The sequence below is a fragment of the Struthio camelus genome, chromosome 26 (assembly GCF_040807025.1).
Source record: "Struthio camelus isolate bStrCam1 chromosome 26, bStrCam1.hap1, whole genome shotgun sequence".
Taxonomy (NCBI): domain Eukaryota; kingdom Metazoa; phylum Chordata; class Aves; order Struthioniformes; family Struthionidae; genus Struthio; species Struthio camelus.
The window spans coordinates 5277236-5304280 of record NC_090967.1 but is presented as its reverse complement, the minus strand read 5'-3'; the positions used below and the strand labels follow the sequence as shown (position 1 = coordinate 5304280).

The 27045-nt window shown below is 43.1% G+C and overlaps 3 protein-coding genes and 2 long non-coding RNA genes across 8 annotated transcripts; 2 read left to right on the top strand and 3 right to left on the bottom strand.

The window, feature by feature from the left end:
• Nucleotides 1-664: 664 nt before the first annotated feature.
• LOC104146111 (uncharacterized) lies at nt 665-2862 on the bottom strand. Its single transcript, XR_011136416.1, has 3 exons — nt 2723-2862; nt 2422-2614; nt 665-1578 (listed from the first exon to the last, which is right to left on the bottom strand). It is a non-coding gene; the product is annotated as an uncharacterized lncRNA (long non-coding RNA).
• On the top strand, nt 2863-16252 carry CHERP (calcium homeostasis endoplasmic reticulum protein). Of its 2 annotated transcripts, XM_068920241.1 has the most exons (18): nt 2863-3019; nt 3103-3276; nt 3715-3896; nt 4639-4776; nt 5477-5628; nt 6006-6117; nt 6492-6581; nt 7223-7457; nt 7818-7996; nt 8441-8837; nt 10855-11093; nt 11747-11880; nt 12174-12260; nt 12566-12715; nt 12829-12945; nt 13455-13549; nt 14135-14320; nt 15551-16252. In XM_068920241.1, exons 1-18 carry the CDS (start codon nt 2995-2997, stop codon nt 15553-15555), a joined length of 2697 nt encoding a protein of 898 aa, XP_068776342.1. In that variant the 5' UTR covers nt 2863-2994; the 3' UTR covers nt 15556-16252. The 2 variants fall into 2 exon arrangements, with proteins under 2 accessions (XP_068776342.1, XP_068776341.1); XM_068920240.1 differs by lacking the exon at nt 15551-16252 and having other exon boundaries at nt 2894-3019; nt 14135-14328.
• Nucleotides 16188-21705, bottom strand: C26H19orf44 (chromosome 26 C19orf44 homolog). The gene is made up of 8 exons (XM_068920242.1): nt 21556-21705; nt 20729-21367; nt 20116-20473; nt 19451-19527; nt 18586-19057; nt 17654-17749; nt 17358-17524; nt 16188-16858 (listed from the first exon to the last, which is right to left on the bottom strand). The coding sequence occupies exons 1-8, from the start codon at nt 21601-21603 to the stop codon at nt 16772-16774; spliced, it is 1944 nt and encodes a 647-aa protein (XP_068776343.1). The 5' UTR covers nt 21604-21705; the 3' UTR covers nt 16188-16771.
• On the top strand, nt 21514-25678 carry CALR3 (calreticulin 3). 3 transcript variants are annotated; one of them, XM_068920244.1, is made up of 9 exons: nt 21514-21905; nt 22315-22416; nt 22553-22756; nt 23399-23493; nt 23801-24010; nt 24154-24267; nt 24357-24500; nt 25157-25249; nt 25373-25678. In XM_068920244.1, exons 2-9 carry the CDS (start codon nt 22335-22337, stop codon nt 25538-25540), a joined length of 1110 nt encoding a protein of 369 aa, XP_068776345.1. In that variant the 5' UTR covers nt 21514-21905; nt 22315-22334; the 3' UTR covers nt 25541-25678. The 3 variants fall into 3 exon arrangements, with proteins under 3 accessions (XP_068776345.1, XP_068776344.1, XP_068776346.1); XM_068920243.1 differs by lacking the exon at nt 21514-21905 and adding an exon at nt 21935-22157; XM_068920245.1 differs by lacking the exon at nt 21514-21905 and adding an exon at nt 21949-21981 and having other exon boundaries at nt 25373-25677.
• On the bottom strand, nt 25109-26974 carry LOC138062374 (uncharacterized). The gene is made up of 3 exons (XR_011136417.1): nt 26484-26974; nt 26325-26410; nt 25109-25233 (listed from the first exon to the last, which is right to left on the bottom strand). It is a non-coding gene; the product is annotated as an uncharacterized lncRNA (long non-coding RNA).
• Between the last annotated feature and the right edge of the window lie 71 nt (nt 26975-27045).

The following is a 27045-nucleotide window of genomic DNA, read 5'->3' as shown; positions in this document are numbered from 1 at the left end:
GACTGACTCAAAATAGGATCTCCCATTTAGGACCCAGAGAGTGAGGCCTGGGCTTCTTCCCCAGAGACTGCCTGACCACATTCGTGCTCTTCTAGTTCAGGTCTGTGGTCAATGGGGATAACTTTGTACAATAGAATACATAATTAAAACAGTTAAGCGAATCAGTTACAATGGGTGGTTTTGCTGAATACCTGAATCTAAGTCCTTAAGCAATATTGCCCACATTCAGGTAAAGGAAGTTTCTGATATTCTTGTAATATATATTTTGATCTTGGACACCTGCAAGATCTTGTTTGGCAAAGTGAAACATTTGTTTTAACATGGTTTGTAAATTAATGACGTATTTAACTATGTACATAGGTCTGTAGAAAGTATGGAAACACTGGAATAAAAAGGGCATATCTAGACAATCGTGTATAATGACCCTGTTATTAAATCAAAGTGAAGGGGTTTGGTTTTTTGTTTTTTTTTTTTTTACTTGCAGGACATTTCGGGAGTGCCATACATTAGTGGTAATGGCCACTTGGGAGAAATCAGATTATTGTTTTGCTGTATGGGTGTGATACATTACCCGATGTTTACTTAAGACTAGAACTAGTGTGATTTGGATGCCATAATTAGTGTTAGGACACTATCACTGGTATCCTTAGAAATGTTTTGATTTCCATTGTGCATTTATAATGTACATGTAAATACATCACAAAACTGGACAATTCTTCCCAAAACAGTCCTGGGTGGTTCTAGAGATACCAGTGTGAAAGAAACCAGTTTCTCCCCACTACGTGTGGGTTTTTTGTCCATAGCTCTTAAGAGTATTTGGTGCTCTTTGAAGATCTCTTGAAAATAGTTCCCCTTCAGACTCAATTGTAGTACCCAATAGTGATTAGAGCCTCTTTTTAATTTGGTAAAAAGCTCATTTTTCTGAAATACCTAAATACTAAATAAAATGGAGGCAATACTTAGGAGTGCGGTGATTTGTAAAGCTGGTGTTGGTGATTTTGGGTCAGCTCATGCTGATACCTGAAACTCAAGACCTTTTCTTTCTAATGTGTTCTAAGCCACATTTTTTCTGATGTAGCATTTTGCAGCAGAAAGAATTTCTGCTGTGTAGCTATCTGTGAAAAAGGTGCAATATAAATAAAGGGAGAGCTTTGTTTTTCTAAGGCTTCCATTTCTGAAACATGTTGTAAAGTGTTAAAAATAATTCTGAAATAACTTTGTGGTGATGGTACGAGCTGGTAAAAGAAATCTGTAAATCCTGAGATCACAGATGTTTTATGTAGGTACTCAAATGTAAAGATGCAGGTGGCAGTCCCCACCTATCCTTTTTTGTTTTGTTTCTATTGGTACTTTATTGGTTGATGTGAATATGGCTGATTTTACCAAAAAACAAAACAAACAAACCCTCCCCCCCCCCCCCTTACTGTAGGAAATCTGGCACTTAAGCAAATGCACGCTCTTGTATGGTTTTCCTGTTCTTATTTCAATTGTGTTCTGTAAAGTTCAGGAGGTTTCCTAGTCTGATTGCCTATGCTGCACCTCTCCAGCCTGTCGATGTTACTCCTGAAGCTGGTGTTCCTGTAAGGGATGACGGGAAGAAATTGCATTGGTGACTTTTGGATAAACTGGGACTCTTTCCTGGCTAAAGTAAAACAGTGTTCAGATGGTTTTGGCAGACTCCTCTGTCTGGTCACTACAGGTTTTGGGGCAGTTTGTGGATAAACTGTTGCTGCGTGCTGAGGAATGTGGAAGTCTGAAGGATGGCTGCACGGGCTCCAACACGCAAAGCACAAATGTTTTTGCTGGGGTAGAGGGCAGCATTACAAATTTTGAAAAAGTTTCTTAGCTTATACTTAAAAGTAAGATTTAACCTGGTCTTCTGGGGTCTGTGTTATTTTCCAGGACTGCAAAGTGATGTAGGATCATACCCAGATTCTGTCTGTCTTTTTTTTTTTTTCCCCACTTGTGTCTGGATACATGCAAACATCCGTTTTCTGAGTTTTTATACTCTGTAGATAATATAGTGGGGTCTTCATGGTATGTCTTGTTGAGAATAAACAGTTCTGCCTTTTTGTGAGGATGTCTTTGGGTGTTATCTGCGTGCCTGGAAATTCTGTGAAGCGTAATTTAACGCTGAAGGCTTCAGAGAGTGATTACAGCTCCAGCTGAGCACTGGATAAAAGTGTTAGGACGCTCAGCTTTGCTTTTGGCCTCTTGTGATTCCCAGAGCATCACCTCCATTTTGAAGTTCAATTTTCCTAATGTATTAAATAACACTCAAATGATTTGGGCCCCGCGTTGCGTTTTTGGTCTCGAGTTGCCATCAAATTGGTCCTTGAGCGTTACTGTTCCCCCCCCACCACCCCCCAAAGTTGCGTAATAAAGTAGAGAGAGCTGAGCGATTCCCTCCTCGCCTCCTACCTCTGGAGCGGGGCGCGAGGCCGAACGAGCGAGCGGGCCCTCTCCGAAGGGACGCTCCCCAGAAGCCGGCCTGCAGGCGAACGTGATGTGCGCTCAGCCCCGCTGCAAGGCTTCCCCCTCGCAGGTTAGAAACGCGGCTGCGGAAGGAAAGCTGAGGTGAGGCCCAGCAGAGCTCGGAACGGTCCTGATTTGACTGCGGAAAGAAATGACGGTGTTAGGTCACTTCGGGGGGGGCGCACCGGGGCCTGCCCCGCAGGCCTCACCGGGCCGGGGCCCTCGGGGTCTGTCCCCCCCCCCCCACCCCGGCCCTGGGGGGGGGGTTGGCGCAGGGGCTCGGCCCGGTGCCCCCAGGAAGGGGAAGGGGGGGGGCAGCGCCGGTGCGGGCCGGGCCGCGCTTGACCCCGCGCAGCGCTCCCCCCCCCGCCACCTCCCGCCGTCTCCATAGCGACGGGGCCGTAAAGCGCGGCCGCGCCCGGCGTCTCGCGGCACTTCCGGCCGGTGGGGCCTAGCGCCGCGGTGGTGGCGGCGGCGGCGGCGGCGGAGCCGCTGCGCCCTCGTCGTTGTCCCGCCGCCATGGAGATGCCGCTGCCGCCCGACGGTGAGCGCGGCCGCGGGGCGGGGAGGGGGGAGCGGGGCGGGCAGCCGGGGCCGGCTCGGGCTGACGGCGCTGCCTCCCCGCAGACCAGGAGCTGCGGAATGTCATCGACAAGCTGGCGCAGTTCGTGGCGCGGAACGGGCCCGAGTTCGAGAAGATGACGATGGAGAAGCAGAAGGAGAACCCCAAGTTCTCCTTCCTCTTCGGCGGCGACTTCTACGGCTACTACAAGTACAAGCTGGCGCTGGAGCAGCAGCAGCGTGAGTGCGGCCCGCGGGCGGGCAAGGCCGCGGCCGGCTGCGGCCTCTCTCCCCCCTCCTCCGGCTGCCGGAGCCCCCTTTCCCCGTCCCGGCCCCGCTCGCAGCCTCTTCCTGCCCTCTCGCCTCCAGGTTGAGCCCCACCTGGGGCTCTTCACGCCCCCCCCGTTTGCGGGTTTCGGGGGAGGAAGGCCGGGCTGCTCCGCAGTCGCGCCCCAGGAGCGGGCCTGGCGTTGGCATCGTCCTTCCCCGACACGTGCAGGGAGCCGCTGACTTTCCTCCTTCCCTCCACACCATCCGCCCTCGCCCGCTTGATTTTTATTTGTGTGTGTTAAACAGAAATTGCGGCTCTGTTCTGGAAGCAGCGCTGTTTTCACGTACAGGCCGGTGGTGGCAGATTTCGCTTTGTTGCTTACTTTGAGAGCTTTCTTTCTCTGACAGTGTTGTGCAAGCAGAGTCAAGATATTGAGGCTACTGCGCAGATCCAACCGCTGCCCCAGCCGTCTCTCCCACCGGCTGCGCCTATGCCAGCCCCTCAGGGAACTCCTTCAGTGGAGGAACTTATCCAGCAGAGTCAGTGGAACCTCCAGCAGCAGGAGCAGCATCTCCTCGCTATGAGACAGGTCGGTTTAGGATGAACAGTCACTTGGATTATTGTAGGCTACCAGTGGCTGTGAAGGGGGTAGGAAGGCTTCCTTCTGACTAAAGGTGGTGACGTTGTATGTTGGTGAGAAGAAGGAGGGAGCGTTGCTTTGCTTGTCCTTGTTCTGTGACAATTGCTGTAATCTCCTTAGAACAGATGCATCTGATGTGTTTGTAAGTTTGATCCTTGTTAAAACAGTTTATTAACTGCATGAAAACCCTACCTGGCTTGCACAGAGTGCAATAAATTGTGACTGCTCTAATCTTTATTTGATGTTACAACTTGCTAGGAATTGTGAGACGTTCCAGCTTGTAGCGCTCTAAGGTGAATTCTTTTGGGAGTGGGATGGCACTGTGTACTTGAATTGGCTCTTTTACAGAATGCGTTTTGCTTTTAGAGCTTCCGAATTGAAGAGTTCCTGGAGAAAGGGGAGTACGTGTGGCATGTGCTATGCGCTTAGCAGCTGTCTGCAGTTATCACTTGCTTCATGATGGAGGGATTTAGGAGGTGGAAATGAACAGTATTTCTCCTGAAGAGTGAGAAGAGTCTTTCTCTTCTCCCTTCTCAAAAATAACTAATTGAAACAAATTTATACATGGTCACATTGCGTGTAAGGAGTCTTGGTCTTCAAGATAACTGCTTATGGTTAAGAGCACAGGCACACATCAGGTTGGTGGTTCTTCAGAAGAATATTGAATGTGATGTAATTCCCTCTTTTTCAGGAACAAGTTACATCAGCAGTAGCCCTTGCAATTGAGCAACAAATGCAGAAAGTTTTAGAGGAAACACAGTTAGATATGAATGAATTTGACAACTTGTTGCAGCCAATAATTGACACGTGTACAAAAGATGCAATCTCAGTAAGTAAACATCCTTGCGTATCTTAGAAGTTCTGCTCCTGTCTTTGCAAGTGAAACACTTCTTTGACTTGCTGTAAACGCAACACCAAGAAGGACGTATAGGCCTTACCTGTACAAAAGGCAACGGGAAGGCTTTCATTCCAGTCACAATTGTTTTTTCTTCCATTGGCTGTTGATGACTCCACGCATTGACTACTTTGCTTGTGTTCAGCTGCTCAGGCCATGAAGTCAGTTCCGTATATTGGAGAAGAGGTTCTTCCCAGGAAACTGAGGGAGTAGAGGGGGTCAGCTTTCCCTAACGAAAAAGAAGAGATCGGTCCCTAACTTGAAATGTGTTGGGGTAGCGATTTTAATGCTGCCTTGGGGTTTAGGATAACGTCGTTTAAAGCATCTACTGATTATAAAGAAATAGGACAGAAATTACCCCCCAGATAGGCAAGGTAAATTAAGCCTGATCGTGGAGCGAGTGAGTTAAATGATCTAAATCTGAACTGTTACTTAATGGTGGTGTAGATTAAGTACAACTTGCATTTTGAAACTGCATGGTTAAAAATAGCAACTTTATTGTTTCACTGTATGGTACGTGAGATGACAGCTGTTATTGAAAATTTTCCTTCTTGGAGTTATTTCAGTTTTAGGAAGTCCATATGATGTGAACGCATCAGACTAACTTAAAATATTCTAAAATTCATTTTCTAAGGCTGGCAAAAACTGGATGTTTAGTAATGCGAAGTCTCCTGCACACTGTGAGCTGATGGCTGGGCACCTGCGAAATCGTATAACAGCAGAAGGAGCTCACTTTGAGCTTCGGTTACATTTAATCTACTTAATCAATGATGTATTGCATCACTGGTAAGAACTAAAACGATGTTTTCCAGTTTGCTGTTTGGATTAACTTGGTGAAGTCTCTCTCTGCTAGACACATTCTTAGTTCAACTAGTCACTTTTTATTTTGTTAAAATACACATGTTCGTTAGCAGCTGCCTTAAGGTGTGTGCAATTGGTGCAAAGAAATAGCCAGTACTTTAATAATCATATTCAGCCTTTATCTACTTTGTGTATACTTATTCCAGATAAGGCTGTACAGTACAAATGTAGAGAAGAGAATTCTCTCTGTATCTGTATGAATCCTCTACTTTTAGTACAGCACAAGTTAGGAGGAATTGAATGTTACAGTGCTGTTAATGTTATATTAAAAGGCAGTAACTCTTATCCTTCCTTTTTTGAAGCCAGCGGAAGCAAGCACGAGATCTTCTGGCTGCTTTACAGAAGGTGGTTGTGCCTATATATTGTACCAGCTTTCTAGCAGTGGAGGAGGATAAACAGCAGAAAATTGCCAGAGTGAGTAGCTGGTTTTGGTTTAGCTGTATGTTTTGCTTTCTTAGGTTAGTGCTAGGCAAATTCACAAATCCAAGGACAGAAGAGGACTGCTGAGATTTTTCTAGTATGCTCTTCTTCATAAAGCCTGTCAAAGGATGTACTTTAATTTATGTTTGAGCTAGAACTTTAAACCAAAAAAAAGTACTTGAGCTTTATTTAAAAGTTATCATCATGATGAATAGTTCTGAGTCTTTGGTGATTCCAAAGACAAGTGACTAAATCCTAGGCCTTTTGACAAAGCTAGAGGCATAAAAATGCTGTGCCTTGATTTTTTTTCTTTTCTTTCTTTTATCGTTCATCATTTCTAACAACCTTTTGCTCTTGCATTTATGCAGCTTCTTCAGCTGTGGGAAAAAAATGGGTACTTTGATGAATCAATAATTCAGCAGCTACAGAGCCCAGCTCTTGGACTTGGCCAGTACCAGGTTAGCCACAAAAGAAAAGTAATGCTTTCCTTATTCATATAAATATTTGAGAACAAATTTTTTCTTTTTTGAAGTGTAAATGTTATTTTTTTTCCCCTGTTGAAATCCTTTGCAAAGGTTTACAAAAATAAAGTAAAACATAACCTTGTCATTTCAAATGTTGAATAATCTGGCTGCTGATACAATCCCAGAAAGTTCCCTGTGTGCATTGTGGTAGTCACAAATGCAAATCTGTATTTTACAGCTTGTTTTCCTTTTTAATGGAAAGGAATAGTTGGTAAAAGAGAAACTAAAGAAAACTATAACTTAACATTGGTATGTACTAAGCATACAAATTATTGTGGCAGCAGAAGCTATTCATTTTTAGCATTAATAATGAATACTGTTGATTTTAGCAGTTCTTGAAAGCTAGCCGTTAATACAGACGGCAGATTTTAACCTGCAGAGAACGTTTTGTAAATCTTCACATAGATTCATTATGTAAGTAGGTTCTTCTGCCAACAGATTATCCTGCATTTTCATATATTTCTTGGGAGGGGGTGGAGACTCACATAGGAGATTCTGAGTGAGCAGCTAGGACAGCTGCTTCAACTACTGCATTAACTTTCTGAAAACATTCTTAATTTATCTAATTTTCTCAGGCAAATTTGATCACTGAATATGCAACAGTAGTGCAGCCTGTTCAGGTAGCCTTTCAGCAGCAGATACAGAACCTGAAGACTCAACACGAAGAGTTTGTAAACAGTTTAACACAGCAGCAGCAGCAACAAATACAAATACCACCACTAGAGAATGAGGTGAAATCAACACCCCCGCCTCAGGCCCCCACATCAGCACCAACCACCGCTCCGCCATCTGTTCCAGTGACACAAGCAGGTACTAACCTGTTCTGGGGACCTGTACAGAAGTCAGTGGGTGGCCTCATTGTGAGATATTTCCTGCTTTTTTTTAGTAGTGAGCTACTGTGCTATGCTGGTTTGTTTCAGGCGAAAGCATAAAGCTGCTTGGAGACTTGCAGTTGGTACAGTCTTGATTCTTGAGCATAAACAAGAACCAAAGGATGCCCATTTTAAACTGAGATCAAAAATCCTCTCTCCCAGTAGCAGATTTCTGCTGAATATCAACCATATCCAGGAAAATTCAGACGGAGTAAGCTATAGGCCTGCTGTAGGTGTGCTGGTGTTTTAGTAACCGCTTGTGGCCTGGATGCATATAATTTTCTCTTATCTGTTTCAGATGATGGTAAATCTCAGCTGCCTCTAGCTGGTTCTACAGAGTATGACGCTACAGGGTCTGGAGTGCAAGATCCTGCCTCTGGTGGACCGCGTGGCCCTGGATCTCATGATCAGATTCCTCCAAATAAACCACCCTGGTTTGACCAGCCTCACCCTGTTGCACCCTGGGGTCAACAACAGGTATTAAGCATGGTTCTGAAACAGGGTGTAGAGGGAGATGGAAGTTCACCTATTCAGAAAGATTAGGTTGCGGAAGGGTGCTAAAAGGTGTAAGTGTTAGAACTCCAGATTCAGATCCAAAGTTTTCTCGTTCTGAACACAGCTGACGGCAAGGTATAAACTGTGTTTCACAATTTGTCATTCGCCACAGTTCCTCTATGAACAAGAAGAACGACAAGCAGCATACTCTAGAGTACAGAGCCGTTTGGTTCAGTGGCAGTTTGGTCTTTTCTTTTTTTCTTTTCTCTGAAGTTGCAGTTGTTCAGAGCTTGTGTTTGGAGAATCCTTCTCCCCTCTGGATGTTGTCTACGGTTTCAGGCAATATTTGCTTTAAAAGGTAGACTGCTTTTATTACGTTCTTTACTTTTATAGCCTTATGACCAGGCTCCTTACCTTCACCACCAGGGACCCCCTCATTGTCCTCCGTGGAATAACAACCATGAAGGAATGTGGAACGAACAGCGAGATCAAGGTTGGAACAATCAGCGAGAGACACCTTGGAACAACCAGCCGGATCCTTCTTGGAACAACCAGTTTGAAGCACCGTGGAACAACCAGCACGAGCAGCCTCCATGGGGTGGGGGTCAAAGGGAACCTCCATTTCGAATGCAGCGGCCACCTCACTTCAGAGGCCCATTTCCTCCACATCAGCAACATCCCCAATTCAACCAGCCCCCGCATCCGCATAATTTCAACCGCTTCCCACCTCGCTTCATGCAGGATGATTTTCCACCTCGCCATCCCTTTGAAAGGCCTCCTTATCCTCATCGTTTTGATTACCCCCAGGGGGATTTTCCTCAAGGTAAAGTGTGTACCAGGGCAGGTTTTCTTATGTTGCAATGCTGATTGCCGTTGCAAAATTATTTAGTACTTCGGGGTGACAGCTTATTCTTGGAGGACTGGTACGGTTTTCCTGAGCAATGTTGAGTTTGGGGTTTTGGGAAGCTGTTGCTACGTAACTCAGTAAGAAGCACGTGCAGAGTTGGATGCTTCCTTGCTTTTTGAGCCTTCCTTCCCTGATGGGATGTGGACAACCAGAAACTGTAATCCAAACTGAAGTGAGCATATGTCTGAAACAGTCCCTTTCTGTTTGCAGTATCCAGATGCTAACGCATCTCCCTGGATGCTCCTTTTGTGATCATTTATTTCGTTGTAAAAACCTTAAGCCTAGAGGTGAGAAGCAGTCCCTGCCTGCAAATTTGACTTCCTGCATGTCAAGCCATAGATGAGGGCTCTTCAGCTAGATCTTTCCTAGATGGAGGAAGTTAGGGGAGAACAGGCTGGAAGCACTTGCTCTTGAGCACGCATTCATCCATGCTGAGGCATTACTTTCCCTCTAATTTTACTGTAAGAGCCATTACTTGTGTTAATGCCCTGTATAGCAGAAGCATGGCTCAGCAGTGTCTGGAGAAATGATTCTTACCTCCAGTTCTCCCTCCCTCCCTCCTTGCTTAGTGTGCCCTCTCGCTGGAATATGGGGAAGCCTGACACTAGTCACTGGACTGCTTGCCTAGCCTTTGTGGCTAGGATTTGAGGATTTGGCTGCAGGCTTCCTCGGAAGTCTAATGTAGTTCTGGCCTGATTTAGTTTCTGTTTCACATTCAGAAGTTATGATTAATCTAGAATGATTGTTGTCAACATCAAGTCTAAAGGCCCTTGCGGTTCCTTGTGACAAGTCACTTAAAAAGCAATTATATTGCCATTTTTAAGCTTAAAATGGCAATGTAGGAGTTGCTAATATAAGCTTAAAAGATTATCAGTTCTACAACTCCAAAAAAGGTTGGAAAACAATGATTTTTTTTTAATTCTTTTTTTATTTTTTAAGAAAAACAAACTGTAATGTTCTTTTGACAGAGTTTGGTTAGTGAGCAGGGAAAGCAGCTTTTCTCATCCTGGGAGAATTAAGGTCTAAGCTCAGAAAAGATGGTGTTTTGGATTGTAGTGGTGACCTCGATCAATTGTTGCTCCAAATAAAGTTGTCGGAGGAGAGGATCTACTAAAACAGGTGGCTAAAAGTAGTAAAGCAGCAAAGTAATGACAGCACAGACTGTGCTGAAGTTCTGAAGATGAATCAAACAGCAGTGGCTGAAGATTGGGCAGTGGCTGTAATGGCTTCTCCTGAAAACCCCTCAGTCCTCCCGAGGAGGATGTTCGTTTCCAGTACTACCATCTTTCTCTGTGTAGTGCAATGAGTTCAACAGGGTATGCTGGCATTCGTGGCAGATGGTTTGTCCATCAGTGACTGGGCAAATGTCATTCACTTCTCTAATTTCAAAAGGATATTATCTCTGCTTCTTCTCAAAACGCCCCTTTAAACAAAGTATTTGCTTGTCATCTATTCATGTGAGTTAATTTCTGTCATCTTTATTTTTTTTATGTATACTGGTTTGGTGTAGAGACACAACTAATTACAGATCTCTTATGTTGGTGCTAAGCCAGGATTGTGTGTTCAGGCTTCAGAAATAGAGCATGCTGGCAGCTGCCCTGCTGCATCTTGAGAACATTTTTGTTGTAGTACTTTTTCACCACAGTATGTTCCAAAGCAAACAGTGGCTCGGGTTAAAGTTTCCTGTTGTTTTGAGAGTAGTTGCTATAGCCAGAGAGAGGTATGCTGCAAGATTTTTGTGAACTCGCACCTGTAGCCAGCTCTGGGTTCTTCTGTTTTGTTCCTTATCTTGATCTTCAAGGCTCTAGGTACCACGATTATTTTTTTAAATAAGTAAATGCAGGATAAATGCGCTGGTTGAAGTATCTCTCTCTGATTGCCTTTCCTTCGCTAAACCTAAAATGAAACTTCTTAACTCTCCTGCTTTGCGCAGAAATTGGTCCTCCTCATCATCACCCTGGTCACAGATTGCCTCATCCTGGAATCAGCGAGCATCCTCCCTGGGGAGGGCCGCAGCACCCTGATTTCGGGCCTCCCCCACATGGATTTAACGGGCAGCCTCCTCACATGCGGCGACAAGGCCCCCCTCACATGAACCATGATGATCCTAGTCTGGTGCCAAATGTTCCTTACTTTGACCTTCCTGCTGGACTTATGGCTCCGCTTGTGAAAGTAAGTACTTGAAATGGGCCACGACTAGTAGGATTAAAAGACTGAAATCCCATGCTCAGTTTTAGGAACATTTTAACATGGGCATTTATGATTTCAAATCTTTCCAAGTGGGTAGAGGGACCTGGTGTGGCCACTGTGCATTAGTTTTGGTATTCAGAGTTCTTCCAACAAAGATTGTTTGTAACACCAACGTGATACTTGCAAGCAAAGAGCAGCAGGGAGCAGGAAACGTTCAGCCTCTTTGGGGATACCACGTTCTTTGGGGATATATATGTTTCTGCGTTCTGTGTTTGAGATGAACAGATAGGGGTCTTCCATCTCTGACTTCATGTTACTCTCAGCACACACCAGCTTTTGCCAGGTTTCCACTCAGGCACTGTTATCACAAAGGTGGGTAGATGAGAACTTCATTTTGTCTACCTGGCGATCCATTTAATGCTCCAAGAGGTGTAGTGCTGGCTTATCTCATAGAAATCAAAATGGTAGTGATAGCACAAGAAAGCATTGGGTCATCTGCAGAATCCTTATTTTTGGACCGTATTTTTATCCAGTAATGAATTGTGAGGTCCCTACACAGTTAAATCTATATTTATCTCTTCAGGTAGCCACCCCATGACACATGACACGAATGTAATTTGTTTTGTTTCCGGCAGCTTGAAGATCATGAGTATAAACCTTTAGATCCTAAAGATATACGTCTTCCACCCCCAATGCCCCCCAGTGAGAGACTACTGGCTGCGGTTGAGGCATTTTATAGTCCACCATCTCATGACAGGCCTAGAAACAGGTAAGAGTAGGTATAGCTAACAACATGGTAAGGAAAATGCCCTAAGAAGCTGTCTCAAACAAAGAAGTGCCTCTCTCTTCCTTCGCCTGTGTCTTGGTTCTACTAATGCTGAAAACGAGTGCTCTTGTTGTATTTTAATCTGCACGTGCTGTTTGATCTTGCACTGAGATGTGTGAGACCTTTCTGGCCCAGGCCTTCTGTTCCCTACAAAATCTAGCGGAAATCCTGAACTTCTCCATTATCCAAAACAGAATTTTCACAGATGTTGGTTCTGTGTGGTTGATTTATTGCAGTGAAGGCTGGGAGCAGAATGGACTGTATGAATTCTTCAGAGCTAAAATGAGAGCGAGGCGGAGGAAAGGTCAGGAGAAGAGAAATAGGTAAGCGAGCCTGTCTGCTGCCCTCTGATGCATGCTGTTCATTTGGAAGGTGCTCGTAATACATCAGACTAAATACTTAGGGAAAATGTGTTCAGCAGTGTGCTGATGGAATAACTGAGTTTTGACTTGCTGGAATTTTTATCTAGTCTGTAGAAAATAGTTCTTGCCACACTGTCAGGTTTCCACTAGATTGTCTGCAGAAATACAGTGCCTGTATGTAATTTGAATGTGATCAAAAGGGCATTTGCATTTCTCATGCCTCTCCTGGGAGTTTCACTGGAGTTTCTTTTCTTCTATCCATGCAGCGGGCCTTCTCGGTCTCGCAGTCGCTCTAAAAGCCGAGGTCGCTCGTCCTCCCGGTCCAATTCGCGATCTTCAAAATCATCTGGCTCCTATTCAAGGTCACGATCTCGCTCTTGCTCTCGGTCACGATCCTATTCACGGTCTCAGTCCAGGTACAGTGCAGTGAGCTGAATCTTGGGAGTGAAAAACCCCTCAGGGCTGAATGAGGGACCCTCGATTTGCTCTGTAATTTGCACATCTGATCTCACGTGCTCTCTTTTTCCAGAAGCCGGAGCAGGTCCCGCTCTTCTCATAGCCGCTCGCGGTCACGGTCACGGTCACGATCGAAATCTTACTCCCCAGGAAGGCGGCGCCGGTCCCGGTCCCGCAGTCCCACTCCTCCGTAAGCGTTTGTTTGTTTATTTCTCTTTTTACCGGGATTGTTCAGAAACGTACCATCAAAGGCGTTTTTCTCATAACCTGGGTATGTTAAGCCTCTCAACAAATAGGACAGAAGAGAAGATGGCAAGCAGATTTAGGAATGTTACTTACATGCTGTATGTGTTTATATATACAGAGAACAAAGTTACTCTGGTGTGGCTATTTGTTTTAATAAAAACTATGTAGCGATGAAGGCTTCTTATGCCTTCCTAAAAAGGAGGAAGACTCCTCCAAGTACACTGCATGTTAGGAAGACCATAGTGTTTGACATCTCTTGTACTAGGTGCAGATAGTGTGTTTCTGGCACCCGTAACTCCATCATCTAATAACTTCATATTAAATTATAGTTTATTAGAGCAGTTGGGATGAAACTGTATGTTAATGATTAACAGAAATTGAATGACCTTGATGTCTTACTGTGTTAGAACAGTATGATTTCTTCTGCTTAATGCATTCTTTTTATTTCCTTAGTTCTTCTGCTGGTTTGGGGTCCAGTTCTGGACCTCCTATACCAGAATCAAGACTTGGAGAAGAAAATAAAGGCCATCAAATGCTAGTGAAAATGGGTAAGATAATGTTCTTGAATGCTTAAACTGTTTATTTTCTCTGAATAAAATCTTTCACAGACCAGGAAACAAAATCAGGCACCCAACTCTTGCATACAATTACTCTGATGTTCCTACGTATGATCCGTTCCAACACCTTCATATTCCAAGGTCAGAGTAAGTATATTCAGAGCGGTAAGTATACAGAGTATGGAGCAATGGTGGTAGTTCCCTTTCTGGGAAGGATATGGAAGACAAGGACAGAAGCCTGGTATTGCAGAGATCTTACCTATCTAAGGTATTTCATCCTCCTGTAGTGTAGATCAGCTGGGTTGGCTGGAGAGATTGTGCTTGCTCTGTTTCCTCCCCGTGCCCTCTTAAAGGTTTTTAGTGACAGTACTGATGTTTGTAAACTGCCCAAAATCACTGCATGTTAATACTTTTGAAATAAATGGGACAGTTGGTATGTTGTTTCAGGCTGTCTGTATCATCCTGCTGTATCAAACTGATTCTTGAGCTTGCTTCCAAAATGTTTGTCTGTGCAATCTTGGATGCTATTTTTTTCATTATTAGAACTCTGAAGACGATGTTGTGTCCTTTCTGTAGGGTGGAGTGGATCTGGTGGATTGGGAGCCAAGGAACAAGGAATTCAGGACCCAATTAAAGGAGGAGATATTCGAGACAAATGGGATCAATATAAAGGAGTGGGAGTTGCATTAGATGACCCTTATGAAAACTATCGAAGAAATAAAAGTTACTCATTTATTGCACGCATGAAGGCCCGAGATGAATGTAAGTGAATATTACTAAGCAATTTAAAAAGAACTTTGCAGATTTAACAGTGATTTTGTCTTATTTAAAAACTTCACTGTAGACTAGTAACTCTTAATTCTTTCTAAAGTAATGAATAAAGGAAACCACCAGGTAAGTAGAGATACTGAGTAACCTACCATCTCTTCCTTTTCAGTGGTTATTTGCGTTATAATTTAATTTCTGAAACGTCAGTGTAATTATCCTGTTCTGTGAAAGCCATGGCCTAGCTGTAGTATCAATAGCCTGTATCTTTTTATCTTATCCTTCAAGAAATAGGGTCAATCACAAAGGTAATGGCAGGAGCCATACCACAGGTTGGATGGCTGCCAGAGCAGGAAGGAGGTCTTTGTGGTTTGAACGAAGTTAGGCCACGTCTGCTTTTTTGCCCTGCCTAACTCCAAGTTTCCTACCATTATTGCTGTATTCTGTCAAATTCAGAGCAGAAATAAATTCACTGTAGCGCAGTTGCAGGAAAGGCTCAGAAAACGTGGAGGCGCTTTTGAAGAGCGGGTGAAGAGAGTTCCCTGAATGATAGACTTTGCAGGGAATCTGAGTTACATAGTACAACTATACTTACCACCAGTTAAAAGGAAAAAACTGGACATGCCAAATGAGAAGTCACTTCTGCCTATGGCTGCAGTAGATCTGCACAATAAAATGGATTCAAACAAAAGCCCAGAAGGAAAATTCCTTATTAATAGAGCCCTCGTTCCATGAAACTTTTCTCTTCCACCAGCTTAGGTAACTGTGGAAAGCATAAGAACTCTTTTCCCTATTGCTTCAGTGAAGCGTGAAACACAAGACCCTCCACCAACCGAATAAGACTGAAGAAAGATGCCTTGCATCTTCTACAGATCATTAAAGCTTGTAGACATTTGGATTAAAGTCTCGAGGAAGTGACAAATGAATTACTTTTAAAACTGTCGTGAAAAATGGAAAGCTATGATGACATGTACTTCAACACTTGTGGTTTAGTGTTTAAAAAGGCCAGTCATTACTATGACATGTCTAGCAAGTTTTAAAATTTCCATTTATTTTGCAAAATCTTTTAATTAGTTACCCGTTTTATACTAGAAGTAAACCCTAGTCAAGCTATCCCTGGTCCAGAATTGTGAATCATTCATTGCTGTGGAATACAGATGTCACCTGATATGGTTTCATGTCTTCTGTAACATATGTTCTATAACATATGTTTATTTCTCTCAAAAGGTTAATTCTATTTGAAGTGGAGGGGTGCTGCCTTGGGATCAAGTCAGACTGATGCTGAGCAGTGTATCCTAATGTCTTAACTGGGGAATGAAGCATCTAGTTTCCAGTACAGGTGACCTATGAGCACTGTGCAAGCTTGTTAGAACCTACCCTACAACTTAACGCCCCTACACACCAGCTGCTGCAGTCACAACTCTGTTCAGAACGTGAGGGTTAACTGTTCTAGATGTTCAAGCGCTCTAAGGGATGTTCAATGCTTTGTAACGGAAGACATTCTTTAAGCTTTTTATATTTTTGTATATACCCTTTAATAAAAGCTAATTAGTTCAATAGAAGAGAATCAATTTTCTCGGCTCTGCAAGTTTCTAACGATGAAACGTTCTTGGAAACTTCCTTTCAACTAGATGAGAAAAACCTTTTGTAACTGTTTTGAGACCACCAGCTAAAGATGTTAGGTCCGTACACTGCACTTCCACTCCAGAGGTCTGCTTGGTGGTAACCTCTTCCAGAGTCATTTGTTTGTAAAGCAGAAACCCTCTTAAAACCATTCAGTTAATATGGTGAAATATCAGTTTGTTCTAGATCTACTGTAGTTGTGGAACTGTAACTGTCTGTGAATCAGCATACAACACCTGTATGTTATCAACTTGTGAATTTTATTGTTTTGCCTTCCAATAAACACTTTTTTTAATAAAAACAAAATGGTGGCTCACATTTCTGAGTGAATGGATTCCAGTACTTTGGCTGTAAGCCTCCCTTAAATTGAATTCACCTTAATTTTGTGTTCAGGTTTGGTTTTGTAGTAGTCTGACAAAGCTATATTATATACAAACACTGTTTAAATGAGGCACTAAAGTCAGGACAGTATTCTTCTACTGTGATCACATTTGTCTCCGTAGTACAGGTTTTCACTTTTACCATGATAAACATGTAAACTATGACGACTTACTACGCTCCCTTTAGAGAAATGCTTTCGTGGTGTGTTTTCTGCTGAACGCTGACTTAATTTGCCTGAAGCCTCTTGCCAATCCCTGTACTGTGCACATTAGTTAAAATTCAGATGTAGAAAAATAAATGATGTATAGGAAGATACAGAACAGTTAGTACAACTCCTTACAGTACATAGTTTGTATCTTTTTATCTGTACCGTTTGAAAGGGTTTCTTTTTCCACCCTGAGGTGTGTAAATGTAAATTCTAGTTAAAATTCACAAAGTAAAGAGTCAAAGCAGTTTCTGCTCCTGTGCTTGCTCAATTTCTTGGAGTGCTTGCTCAATTGTTAAAGGTGGGGATTTGTGATTCTTGATGTACTGCAAAAAAACAAAGTTAGTTAACCCGCAGCTATCATGTAGATAAATAGTCTGAAGTGTTTAGTGAATCATGTAGATAAATATTCTGCAGTATTTAATAAATAGTAAACATACTTTGCAGTATTTAATAAATAATAAATCTTCATCTCAAGATACCTGCACTTTTCCATACTAGCAACAAAAAGGGATATTGCTATTATAGCATTAGAAAGATCCTTGCTCATTTGTGGACTGCTAGAGGGCACAGCAGAAAAGGCTTATTCTTACTGTATGCCACAGTTTTGAAAGACTTCAGCTCAGTCTTTGTTCCTGTGTAAACTCCCAACTTGCAACCAATGTGAGCACACGCAATATAGTATTCCTCTACTATGAAGTAATCTAATAGTGAATTATCAGAGAAAGTTCATATTAAGAAAATAATTTGTTTGCTACAAATACTTCAGTGTTTGGAAAGCAGTATATGATTACTCTAGGCTACTTTCTAGTCAGTCATAAATACCTCTTTAGCCTCTTCCAGTGTATGATAGTGGAACTGCTCATTCTCTAAAGAAGCCACAAGGGATAAGTGAAGGTGGTGAATGTTCTTTACAAACTGTTGAGTCAACATCAAGTGCTGTTTTAACATGTCGTTTAAAACAAGAACTGATGGACTGTACGCTGTCAAGGCTGCAAGGAAGGGAGAGTGTATACTTTAGTGATAAAATATAAGCCAGACCGTAAGTTTTAAACAGTCTGTGTGAGTTAGATGCATAACAATTTAATAAAACAGAATATAAGAAATGTGCTTTTCAGTACCTTCTACCGTATCCATGCTGATGACATGACTGGCAATAGGTACTGGATCAATGTAGCTGTTTCCTACAGGTGGGCCAAGTGCTGCAGCATCGTTTGCTATACAGAGGATAAAATTAGCATTAATGTGTTTGGAGGGTGAAAAGATTTGTTGCTAAAACTCCATAAATGACGAGAAGCCTCTTTAGGGACTGCTGCAGAACGTCTCTAGAGCCCACAACAGGGAAGTCTGTCAGCCAGATGACACTGACATAGTGCTGTGGCCTCCATAGTTTTTTTCCCTTCGAGATCATAACACGTGCTAGTTTAGAAGACATCTTTTTTTTTTCCTCTAACTCTGAAGAGAGTGAAAATAAGGGTTCTAGGTCACTGTTTTCAAGTACACCTGAGTTCCTCTTGTCTCTTCCTTGAGTGCAGCAAGGAGTGGCTGTTACTGAGTCTCCTTTTAAAAGAAAGAGGGGTAGGAGAGGCACTACCCCTCAGAAATAGCTAAAGGGCCTGTCTGTCTTTTGTAAATTGGACCATAGTGTTCTCCCAAGAAATAAATACAATGCAAGAACACCTCTACTGTGGAAGTTCACTTTAGTAACAAAATGTTCAATTGCCACTTCAGGCTATTACTTGGGTTAGTACAAGCCCTATTCTTTCACTACGGTCTATGTAAGCCCTGTTGGTAACATCAGCTCATCTCTCCTGGGCTTCTGGTTGGGAGAGACCGTTTTAGCAAAAACGGTTCCAGGTTGTTCTGTTGTCCAAGCCTCATCTGGTCTACGCATAGCAGATTAAAGTGTTAGGCTTTTGAAAGTTTTTAATTTAATGTCAGCTAGGCGTTGTTAGTACTTGAACTAAGAATGCTAGATACTGAATAATAGCATATAAAATATAAAGAGCTCAAGACTGGCTAGAGCAATATCTTGATTTAAACATGAACTTACTTTTTGACCAGCAATAGGTGAATGGAGAATCAACTGTCTGAACTGCAGTTTCCTTTACAGTCACTCTCTGTACCTGGTCATGCCTCTCTCTGGTAAATACAGGTGATGATGCTGACGAAGATGGGTCTTTTCCAGAGTACGTGCAACTCTTAGAACGGTCCCCTGACGTTTTTGATACAGATTCACTGTCTGTTGCAGACAGGGACTTTTCGAAGTCTTCAGAATATTCTGAATTAACAGTTCTGTCGTCATGATCAGCATAATCTTGTCTGTGTCTAGGAAGATCTGCAGAAACTGCACTTAAATGCTCAGAGATTTCAGCTTCGGTCACAGTTCTTTCAATATTCCCTTCAGATGCATCATTTGTACCCGTTACTACACTTGTTTTAAGGGAGGTTTGGGCCTTTTTGACCTGGAATGTATCTGTTGGGGGGTCTCTGTTTGATTTTTGGACAATTGGAATGTCTGTCTCCTGTAAAATAAAAGGAGAACTTTGTGAGAAATGGAAAAGAAACATTAGGAGAATCAACTATAACCTAGAATATGCCACCATTAGTCTTGATATGTGCTGTAGTATATCAGTAATAGTTAGCAACTGCTTTATTAAGAAATAAAAATGCTGCTTTTATGTGTCACTTTGCATAATGCGCAGTTTTGTTAAATTTACTGAGGAAATACAAAGATACAAAAAAAAAAAATCTGGTCAGGTTTCAGCACACAGTAAAATCCACATCTAAAAATCAAACCCCTACAACTAGTGGGGCATGCCCATATGAGTAAAATAGGAGCAGTTATTTTAGAACATCCATCCAGCACCAAGCAAAAGCAGAAGGGAAATATGAGCTATTCGGGACTTTCTACTTACGTTCTGCTTTAATTCTGGTGTCTCATTGGGGATATCTGATGCCAAGTCATCAAGGCTCAGGATGTTCAGTTTGAAGTCTGCAATTGAATGACAAATTGTCACTTACGCACCAGAGCACGAAACTTACAGTACACTTTCCCTTAAAAGAGAAAAGTGGGGAAAAAAAAACTCAGTACCACATTCCTAGTTTAAAGCTAGGGTGTTATACTAAAAAGCAAGTCAGCCTTTTTTTAAAATCTTTAACGTAGCACCATCTCTTTCTAAAGTTTCTGGCTTTGCCTGTAGGTGGATCTACTAACCAAGTTCAAGAGATTCTTGATGTCCCTCATTCATGCCTTTTTTTCCGCTGAAATACATTTGTATATTGTCCCACTGATGACTGAAAACTATTTCAAATGTTGGAATTGTTTTGATGCGATAATCAAGTGTCATCACTCTACGTCCAGAGAAGTATCATTAAACTGAACTCATTACATCAAAAAACAAGAAAAATACAACTACATTACACCAGAACAAAGAAACATTCAGATGAACTCATAATTCTTTTGATTCCTTTCCTAGGCTTACCTAAAATTAGACTACTGAATCCTTTCATTGAGGGTGTTTGCCCTTGTTCGCTACTGTACAGTCTATCTAGACAACTGAAATATTTTAAGAAAAGTTACCATTGGAACTTTCGCTAGTTGAATCTTCTGCCTCTGCTGCTTTTGAAAATAATTCATCTAATGACTTTACTTCACTTCCATCACTTCCAAGTGATACGTGGCTTTGCTTGATTTTGCCTCTTCTGGGCAGAGTAACCTTTACAGTATTGTCCTTCGTGGAAGACGACAGTGATTGAGATCTCACATTATTTAATACTGACACGTTTCTGCTGGTTGGTGAAGGTGTTAGTGAATTAACTCCAAGAAAAATGTTTTTCTCCAAGTCTTTGCTGTGAAAGGAAGGTGCTTTAGATATCTGTGTCTGTGAAATTTCCTTATGAGATGGAAGAGGCATTCTGGATGAAACTGTAGTCTTACTCTTTTGAAGAACATGAAAAAGAAATTTATGCATTACTTCATTTACTGTACAGAGAGCGCTGAAAGCAAAAACAAATTATAATGGGTAAACCCTAATAAATTTAAAATGTAAGCTGAAGCTGATTCATTAACAGCTACAAATACAGAATTAAAAATTAGTTTCTAGCATTATCTAAATGAAAAGTGACCTACCAGTTTAGGACTATTTCATAGAAGTATAAATAAAAATACACAATCCAGTAAAGTCTGTATTTACCTTCCCCCCTTGTTTTGAATCACTTATAGCAACCCTCCTGTTCTCGTTTCTACCAGAAAACTCCAAAGAGCTCTCCATCAGTTCCTTCAGTTCCTCTTCCTCACTATCCAGACCAAGCTGCTGCGTAACTGTAACATTCTCTTTTGGGTTTTGGATGCTTTCATCTTCCTTAGGATGGGCATTACCGAGGGTCACACTTTCACAAGCTGTAGTGTAATTCTTCCGATATTTGTTGCCTCTTGCACTGCGTTCACGACTGGAATCAGATGAGAAGGACTCATCTGAAGGTTTCTGGCCCAACTCGGTGTTTCGCAAGTCCATCTGCTTTTTCCGATTCATGATTTTGCTTTCTAGTTGTGCCACCTTCCTCAGAGCGGTGCTCGACCGCGTGTAGGAGGCGCTACCCAGGGCGCCCTGTGCCAGGTGCCTCCTCGCCGCTGGCACGGCGCTTCCCGACGGCTGGCTCCATCCGTTTCCCTGCCCGGTTTCGTTGTGCGCCTTCAGGAATCTGCTGCGGCGGAACGGCGCTTTTCCAGTTTTCTCCAGCTCTGAATCATCCACGGAAAGGTCGCTAAGGGAGCGAAGGAGGACGCCGCGCCCGGCCGCGGTGGTTCTCCGGTGGACGGCATGGCTGTGTCCCTGCCGAGAAGAGGGCGCAAAGTGAGGGCGCTCCCGCTGCTGGGCCCGCAGAGGCGGAGGCAGGCGGCCCGGCTCCCAGCCCCCGCGGCCCTGCCCACGCCCCCTCCTCCCGCCGCCCGCTCTCCGCCCGGGGCCCGCGACCTGGCGCTGAGGCACGGCAGAGGCCGGGGCGAGAGCTCGCGCCTCACCTGCCCTCCGCCCGCGGGCGCCCTCCGCGCCCGAGCGACCGCCGCCATCCCGGGCCGGGCCACACGGAGGCGGCGGCGGCTCCCTCAGGCCCTGCCGAGCGGCCGCCGGGCCGTATCCCGGAGACCGCGACTCCCCAACATCCCGCCCCCTCATTGGCTCCGCACGGAGCCCCCGAGCGCGCCAGCCGATCCTTGGGCGTAACCAACCAATCCCAAGGCGACGCTCCGCGGCGGGCCGGGCACGGCGCTGACTACAAATCCCAGCGTGCTTCTCGCCGCGCGGGCACGTGGCAATCTGCTCCTCCCCCCCCCGGGCTCTAAGCCAATCAGACCCCGCCTGACAGCACGAGGTGAACGCGCGAGCCAATCAGAGCCGGCCGTGGGCAGGGTGGGGCGCCGGAGGCGCGAGGCTGCGGGCGACCGTTGGTGTGGGCGCGAGGCGCGCGTCCGTTAGGGTGTGAGGGCGATGGCCGCGGCCGGGCCGCGAAGGGGTCCCGGGTGCGCCCCGGCCGTTGGAGCGCTGCGGCTGCTCCTGCTTCTCGGGGCCGCGCTGGGGCCTGCCCGGGCCGCGGTGTATTTCCAGGAGCAGTTTCTGGACGGAGGTTGTGGGCGTGGGGAAGGGGATGGCGGGGGCCGCGGCCGGTATCGGTCGCTAAAGGGTAACGGTTTTTGGCGGCTTCGCGGGCTGGCGGGGAGCCCCGCTCGCTGACCAAACTCTCCTATTCCCTTGTGGTCGCTGGCAACGGCGTTGCGGGACAGCCAACTGGCACAAGAGGTGGATGAATTCTGAGTACAAGCCAGACCTGGGGAAGTTTAAACTCACAGCTGGGAAGTTTTATGGAGATCCAGTGCGTGATAAAGGTCTGTGGAGTTAGTTTAAAATGTGCTATGGGAGCCATGGGAAGAGTTAGAGATTTGCCCTGCACGGCAATAATTTTTTTTTTTCTTTGCAAATGAAGAAAATGCAAGTTTTCCTTTTATACTAATATCTTTACAGGTCTACAAACTAGTGAAAACTCTAAATTTTATGCTATCTCCTCACGATTTAAACCATTTAGTAACAAAGGGAAGACTCTGGTCATTCAGTATACTGTGAAACATGAGCAGAAGATAGATTGTGGTGGGGGATATGTTAAGATTTTTTCTTCAAACTTGGATCAGAAGAACCTCAGTGGCGATTCAAATTATTACATCATGTTCGGTGAGTTCAGTTACTTCTGCGTTACTACAACACTGTCATTGTTTTATAGTTACATTCTGAGCTGATTTGAAGGACAACTGAAAATGGTTAGTGAGCGAGCTTAGAAAGGAAAAAGCAGTTGCTCAGCAAGCGTTTTTTTTTTTTTAAGACCTGTGACTGAAAGACTGTACTGTAGGCCATTATCTGCCCTTACATACTCATATGCAGTTTCCAGTGACTTGAGAAATGTATACATTTGTATCTCAAAATAAAATCTCTCATAAAGTTTACTATTGCATAATGAATGTAATGTAATTACATAGTTATTCAGCTTATTTCACGGATGACTTTTACTGGATTTCTGTTGTTTTTGTGGGTTAGGCCTGTAACAGAATGAAACCCCAAGCTAGCCAGAATGCAATTCTAAAGTAGATTTAGAGACTTTGAATAGAAGCAGTGTCACTAGGCCTTTATCAGAAATGAAAGGGAACTCATTAAAAATAGGTAGAAGGGGAAGTTGTCTAGCAATATTAGAAGGAAAAAGTAAGCAATCTATTTTTATACAAAGAAATTAAGGATACAAAGCAATATTAGAAGGAAAAAGTAAGCAATCTATTTTTATACAAAGAAATTAAGGATACAAAGCATATAATCTCTTTGTAGGGCCAGATATTTGTGGATCCGAGACAAAGAAAGTCCACGTTATTTTAAATTACAAGAACAAACCCCATCCAATCAAGAAACCAATCAGATGCAAGGTAAATGTAAACTTCAAAGATGCATACATTTCAAAAAAGCGCCAAGCTACGGGGATATCGACATTAAAATCTATTCTGAATATACATCACCTTTTGAGAAGTTTCATTTTTCATCATATCTTAATAGTAATCATAATTTTGGGTCTTCAAATAACTTCTAATACAGATTAATATTACAATGTAATGATTTTACTGCTTAGGATGAATCCATTATAGATTAGTATTATAATTCTGATGCAAGGCTGTTCATAAGAGCTATGTTTTTCAAGGTACTTAGAACATTTTATTTCCTTTCTTTAAAACCCAGGTTGATGGATATACACATTTGTATACTTTGATTATAAGGCCAGATCAGACTTATAAAGTCAAAATTGATAATGAAATGGTTGCATCAGGCAATTTAGAAGATGATTTAGATTTTTTGCCACCAAGGAAAATAAATGATCCAAGAGTGAAGAAACCCAGTGACTGGGATGATCGAGTCCAAATTGATGATCCGAATGATGTCAAACCTGAGGTAACTGGCTCTCTTGAATATGTTCTTATTCTGTATTTCTGGGTTATTTCATTCTTACTAAATACATATTCGATGCCACAGCTCAAGGATAGTTTAACTGCGGTGCTTTTTTACTTTCTTAATCCTCCCATATCTTTTTATAGGATTGGGATGAACCTGAATACATTACGGACACTAGTGCTCGGAAACCTGAAGACTGGGATGATTCTGTGAATGGAGAATGGCATCGTCCTATGGTCAAGAATCCTCTATACAGAGTATAAATCATTTAATAATTCTAGTTATGGGGAGCTCTAAAGCAACTGTTTTTTGCCTGACTGTAGTCAGAACATGTGGTTTATTGTAGGGTGAATGGAAACCAAGGCAGATTGATAACCCAAATTACAGAGGAGTTTGGCCCCATCCGCAGATTGACAATCCAAATTACTCACCAGACTTCAGTATCTACAGCTATGAAAACATTAGCATCATTGGACTAGATATCTGGCAGGTCAGTTGCCTTTCTGCACACAGTAGAAAATAAAGAACTTGTCATTGAGTATACAAGAGCCCGTTTACCCTTTGCATATAGATATTATCTGTTGTTCTGGGATCTTAGCTGATGACCTATATTTTTAACTTGCTGTTATTTAAATATATGTACAAAATTACTAAATCTGTAAGACAGACTGATTTTTCTATTGTAGTTAGTAATCGCCTACAGATAATTGAGGGGCCTAAACCATTCTGTTTAATTTACAAATGTTGTAAAGTATGACTCATCCCACTTGACTTGAGGTGCTTAACTGAGGCTTCAAGGAGTTGGTTCTCCCCCAAAAATGAATGAGGAGAAAACTGTCCTCTGGAGGTGCCTCTGGGATCTTTTCCTCCCCTACCCCAGGCTTCCTTACTACTCAATGATCAGACTTCTAACTTCTTAGAAGAGTGGTAAAGTGCCTTAAGTTAAGGCAAGTTTTTTAGATTTTTGCAAATAGTTCTCTTTTAAAAAAAGAATTTTTCTGCAAATGTGTAACTAAAGAGTTCTTCACGTGATTAATATATTTTAGTATGATACAAATACATGATTAAAAGATGAGATTAAAACTTAGGAAAACGGAAGCGCATTGGGTTTTGGTTTTTTTCTTTTTCTTCCCTCTTCCCGCAAAGGTGAGAGCTGGCACAATTTTTGACAACTTTTTGATAACTGATGATGAAGAATATGCAGAAGACTTTGGAGATGAAACCTGGGGAGAAACAAAGGTAATATGTGAAATTCTTGTGTCTGTTTTGGTTCTTTATTGCCAGATTTTTAAAATTCTCCATCTAATCTTAGCAAGATGATATTGGTACAGAGCCAGTATAAGTCTATGATCTTAATGTTAGGGTCCTGAAAAGGAAATGAACGTAAAGCAGACTGAGGAAGAGCAGCAGAGAGAAAGGGCCACAGAAGAAAAATACTTTGAGGAAAGGTTTAAGGAGAAAGTAGAGAGAAAAAAAGGATTCCGAAGGGAGAGATCAGCGAGGAATGCTATCAAGAAAGAAGACCTTTAATTGTTATTTGAAAGAAGTTCACAGACAGTTTTTCACTTTAATCTCTATTTTATAAAGATTTTGATGTTTTGTTAACAGCTCATTGAAATCTGCACTGATAAAGTTGTATTAAAACAGGATTAAAAAATCCAACACTTTAAATTTTTGTGAGCTATTTCATTTATGTTTAGTAAAAATACCATAAGGTAGTGATTGTTAAATTCTCTACTTTTATTAAATATATCTTAACATTGCTGAAATATATTAAAAGCACCTGTATAAAGCATTAGTTTTTGGAACTATTTTACACTTTCATAGTTTGATGTTAAATGTAAAATTTGAGCTTATTTTTTATCAAAATAAGCTTTTAAAATTACTTCATTAAAGGATCCAGCATGTCAAATGCGTGAAGCATGTTTCACAACATACTTCAAACTAAGGAAGAGATAAGCTTTGCTAAGCTTCTATAGCAATTGTGCACTTGTCACAATTTCAAGGATTACTGCAGTTCTACAGCCTCTGCAAACACCCAGTGCCTGCCCTTGGCTTTTCTGCCATTACTTAATCTGCTGATAGAACTTTCTTGCTCTCTGTTATGTCTTGAGTGATAGCAGCCTATCCATCTACAAGTCTGCTCTTAGAAGTTTAAATGCATTCAGACAGTTTTTCCCTTCAGAAATCTGTAATGAATATGTATGGTGCCTGGAAGCTGTCTTAAAACAAGTTAATTGTTTTTCAATAGGAAAAAAAGCTTTCGGGGGGGGGAATTTTAAAATAGTGAATGATGCGCATATTTTTGTCTGACCTAGTCACTCAGTCTTGTCCAGGTGCTTTCCTCCATCTCCTCTGTGGTTGTTCTCCTCTTCTGCGTTTCCAAGCTTTTTTCCTCTTCTAAAAAGAACTAATGCTATAAGTTGAGCAAAAACGGAAGCCAGAGTTTCAGAGCCGTTGGTCCGGCGTTTACCTTTCAGCTGCTCTGATGCTGGCCGAGAGGGGTTTTGTGTAGTAAGGAGCTGGGGAACCGGAGGACCCGCAGAAGCTCTGACTTCAACCTGGCCCCTTTATGGACTGTGGGGCGACTGAGGTGAAGCTCTTCCACTTCTGCTTGTCTCAAAAACAGCTTCTTACCGCTGTAGTTTCCATATGGCCAAGCCGACCTCGCCTCCTTCAGGCCTCTGCTCAGCGTTTCCACGTTCCAGGCGGGGAGGTGTTAATTTTGGCTTTACATGGGCTATTGAATACTCGGCCATAGACCGGAGGAAGCTTAATGTAGTGAAGTCAGTTTTGACGAGGGCCCTCGACTCCCTCACCTGAAAAATCCCCCAGCGGCGCCCGCTCTCCTGGCTGGACCGAGGCGCCTTGTCGGCCGCGCACGGCTGCAGAAGAGCCGTGTCCGAGAGGAAGGCGGTAGCCGGCGGCTGCAGGCGGCAGATAAGCCGCGGGTCCCACCGCCGTGCCAGGCGCGGCCGGGCGCGCCTCCCGCCGCCGCTCGCCCCGCCTCCCGCCGCCGCTCGCCCCGCCCCCTG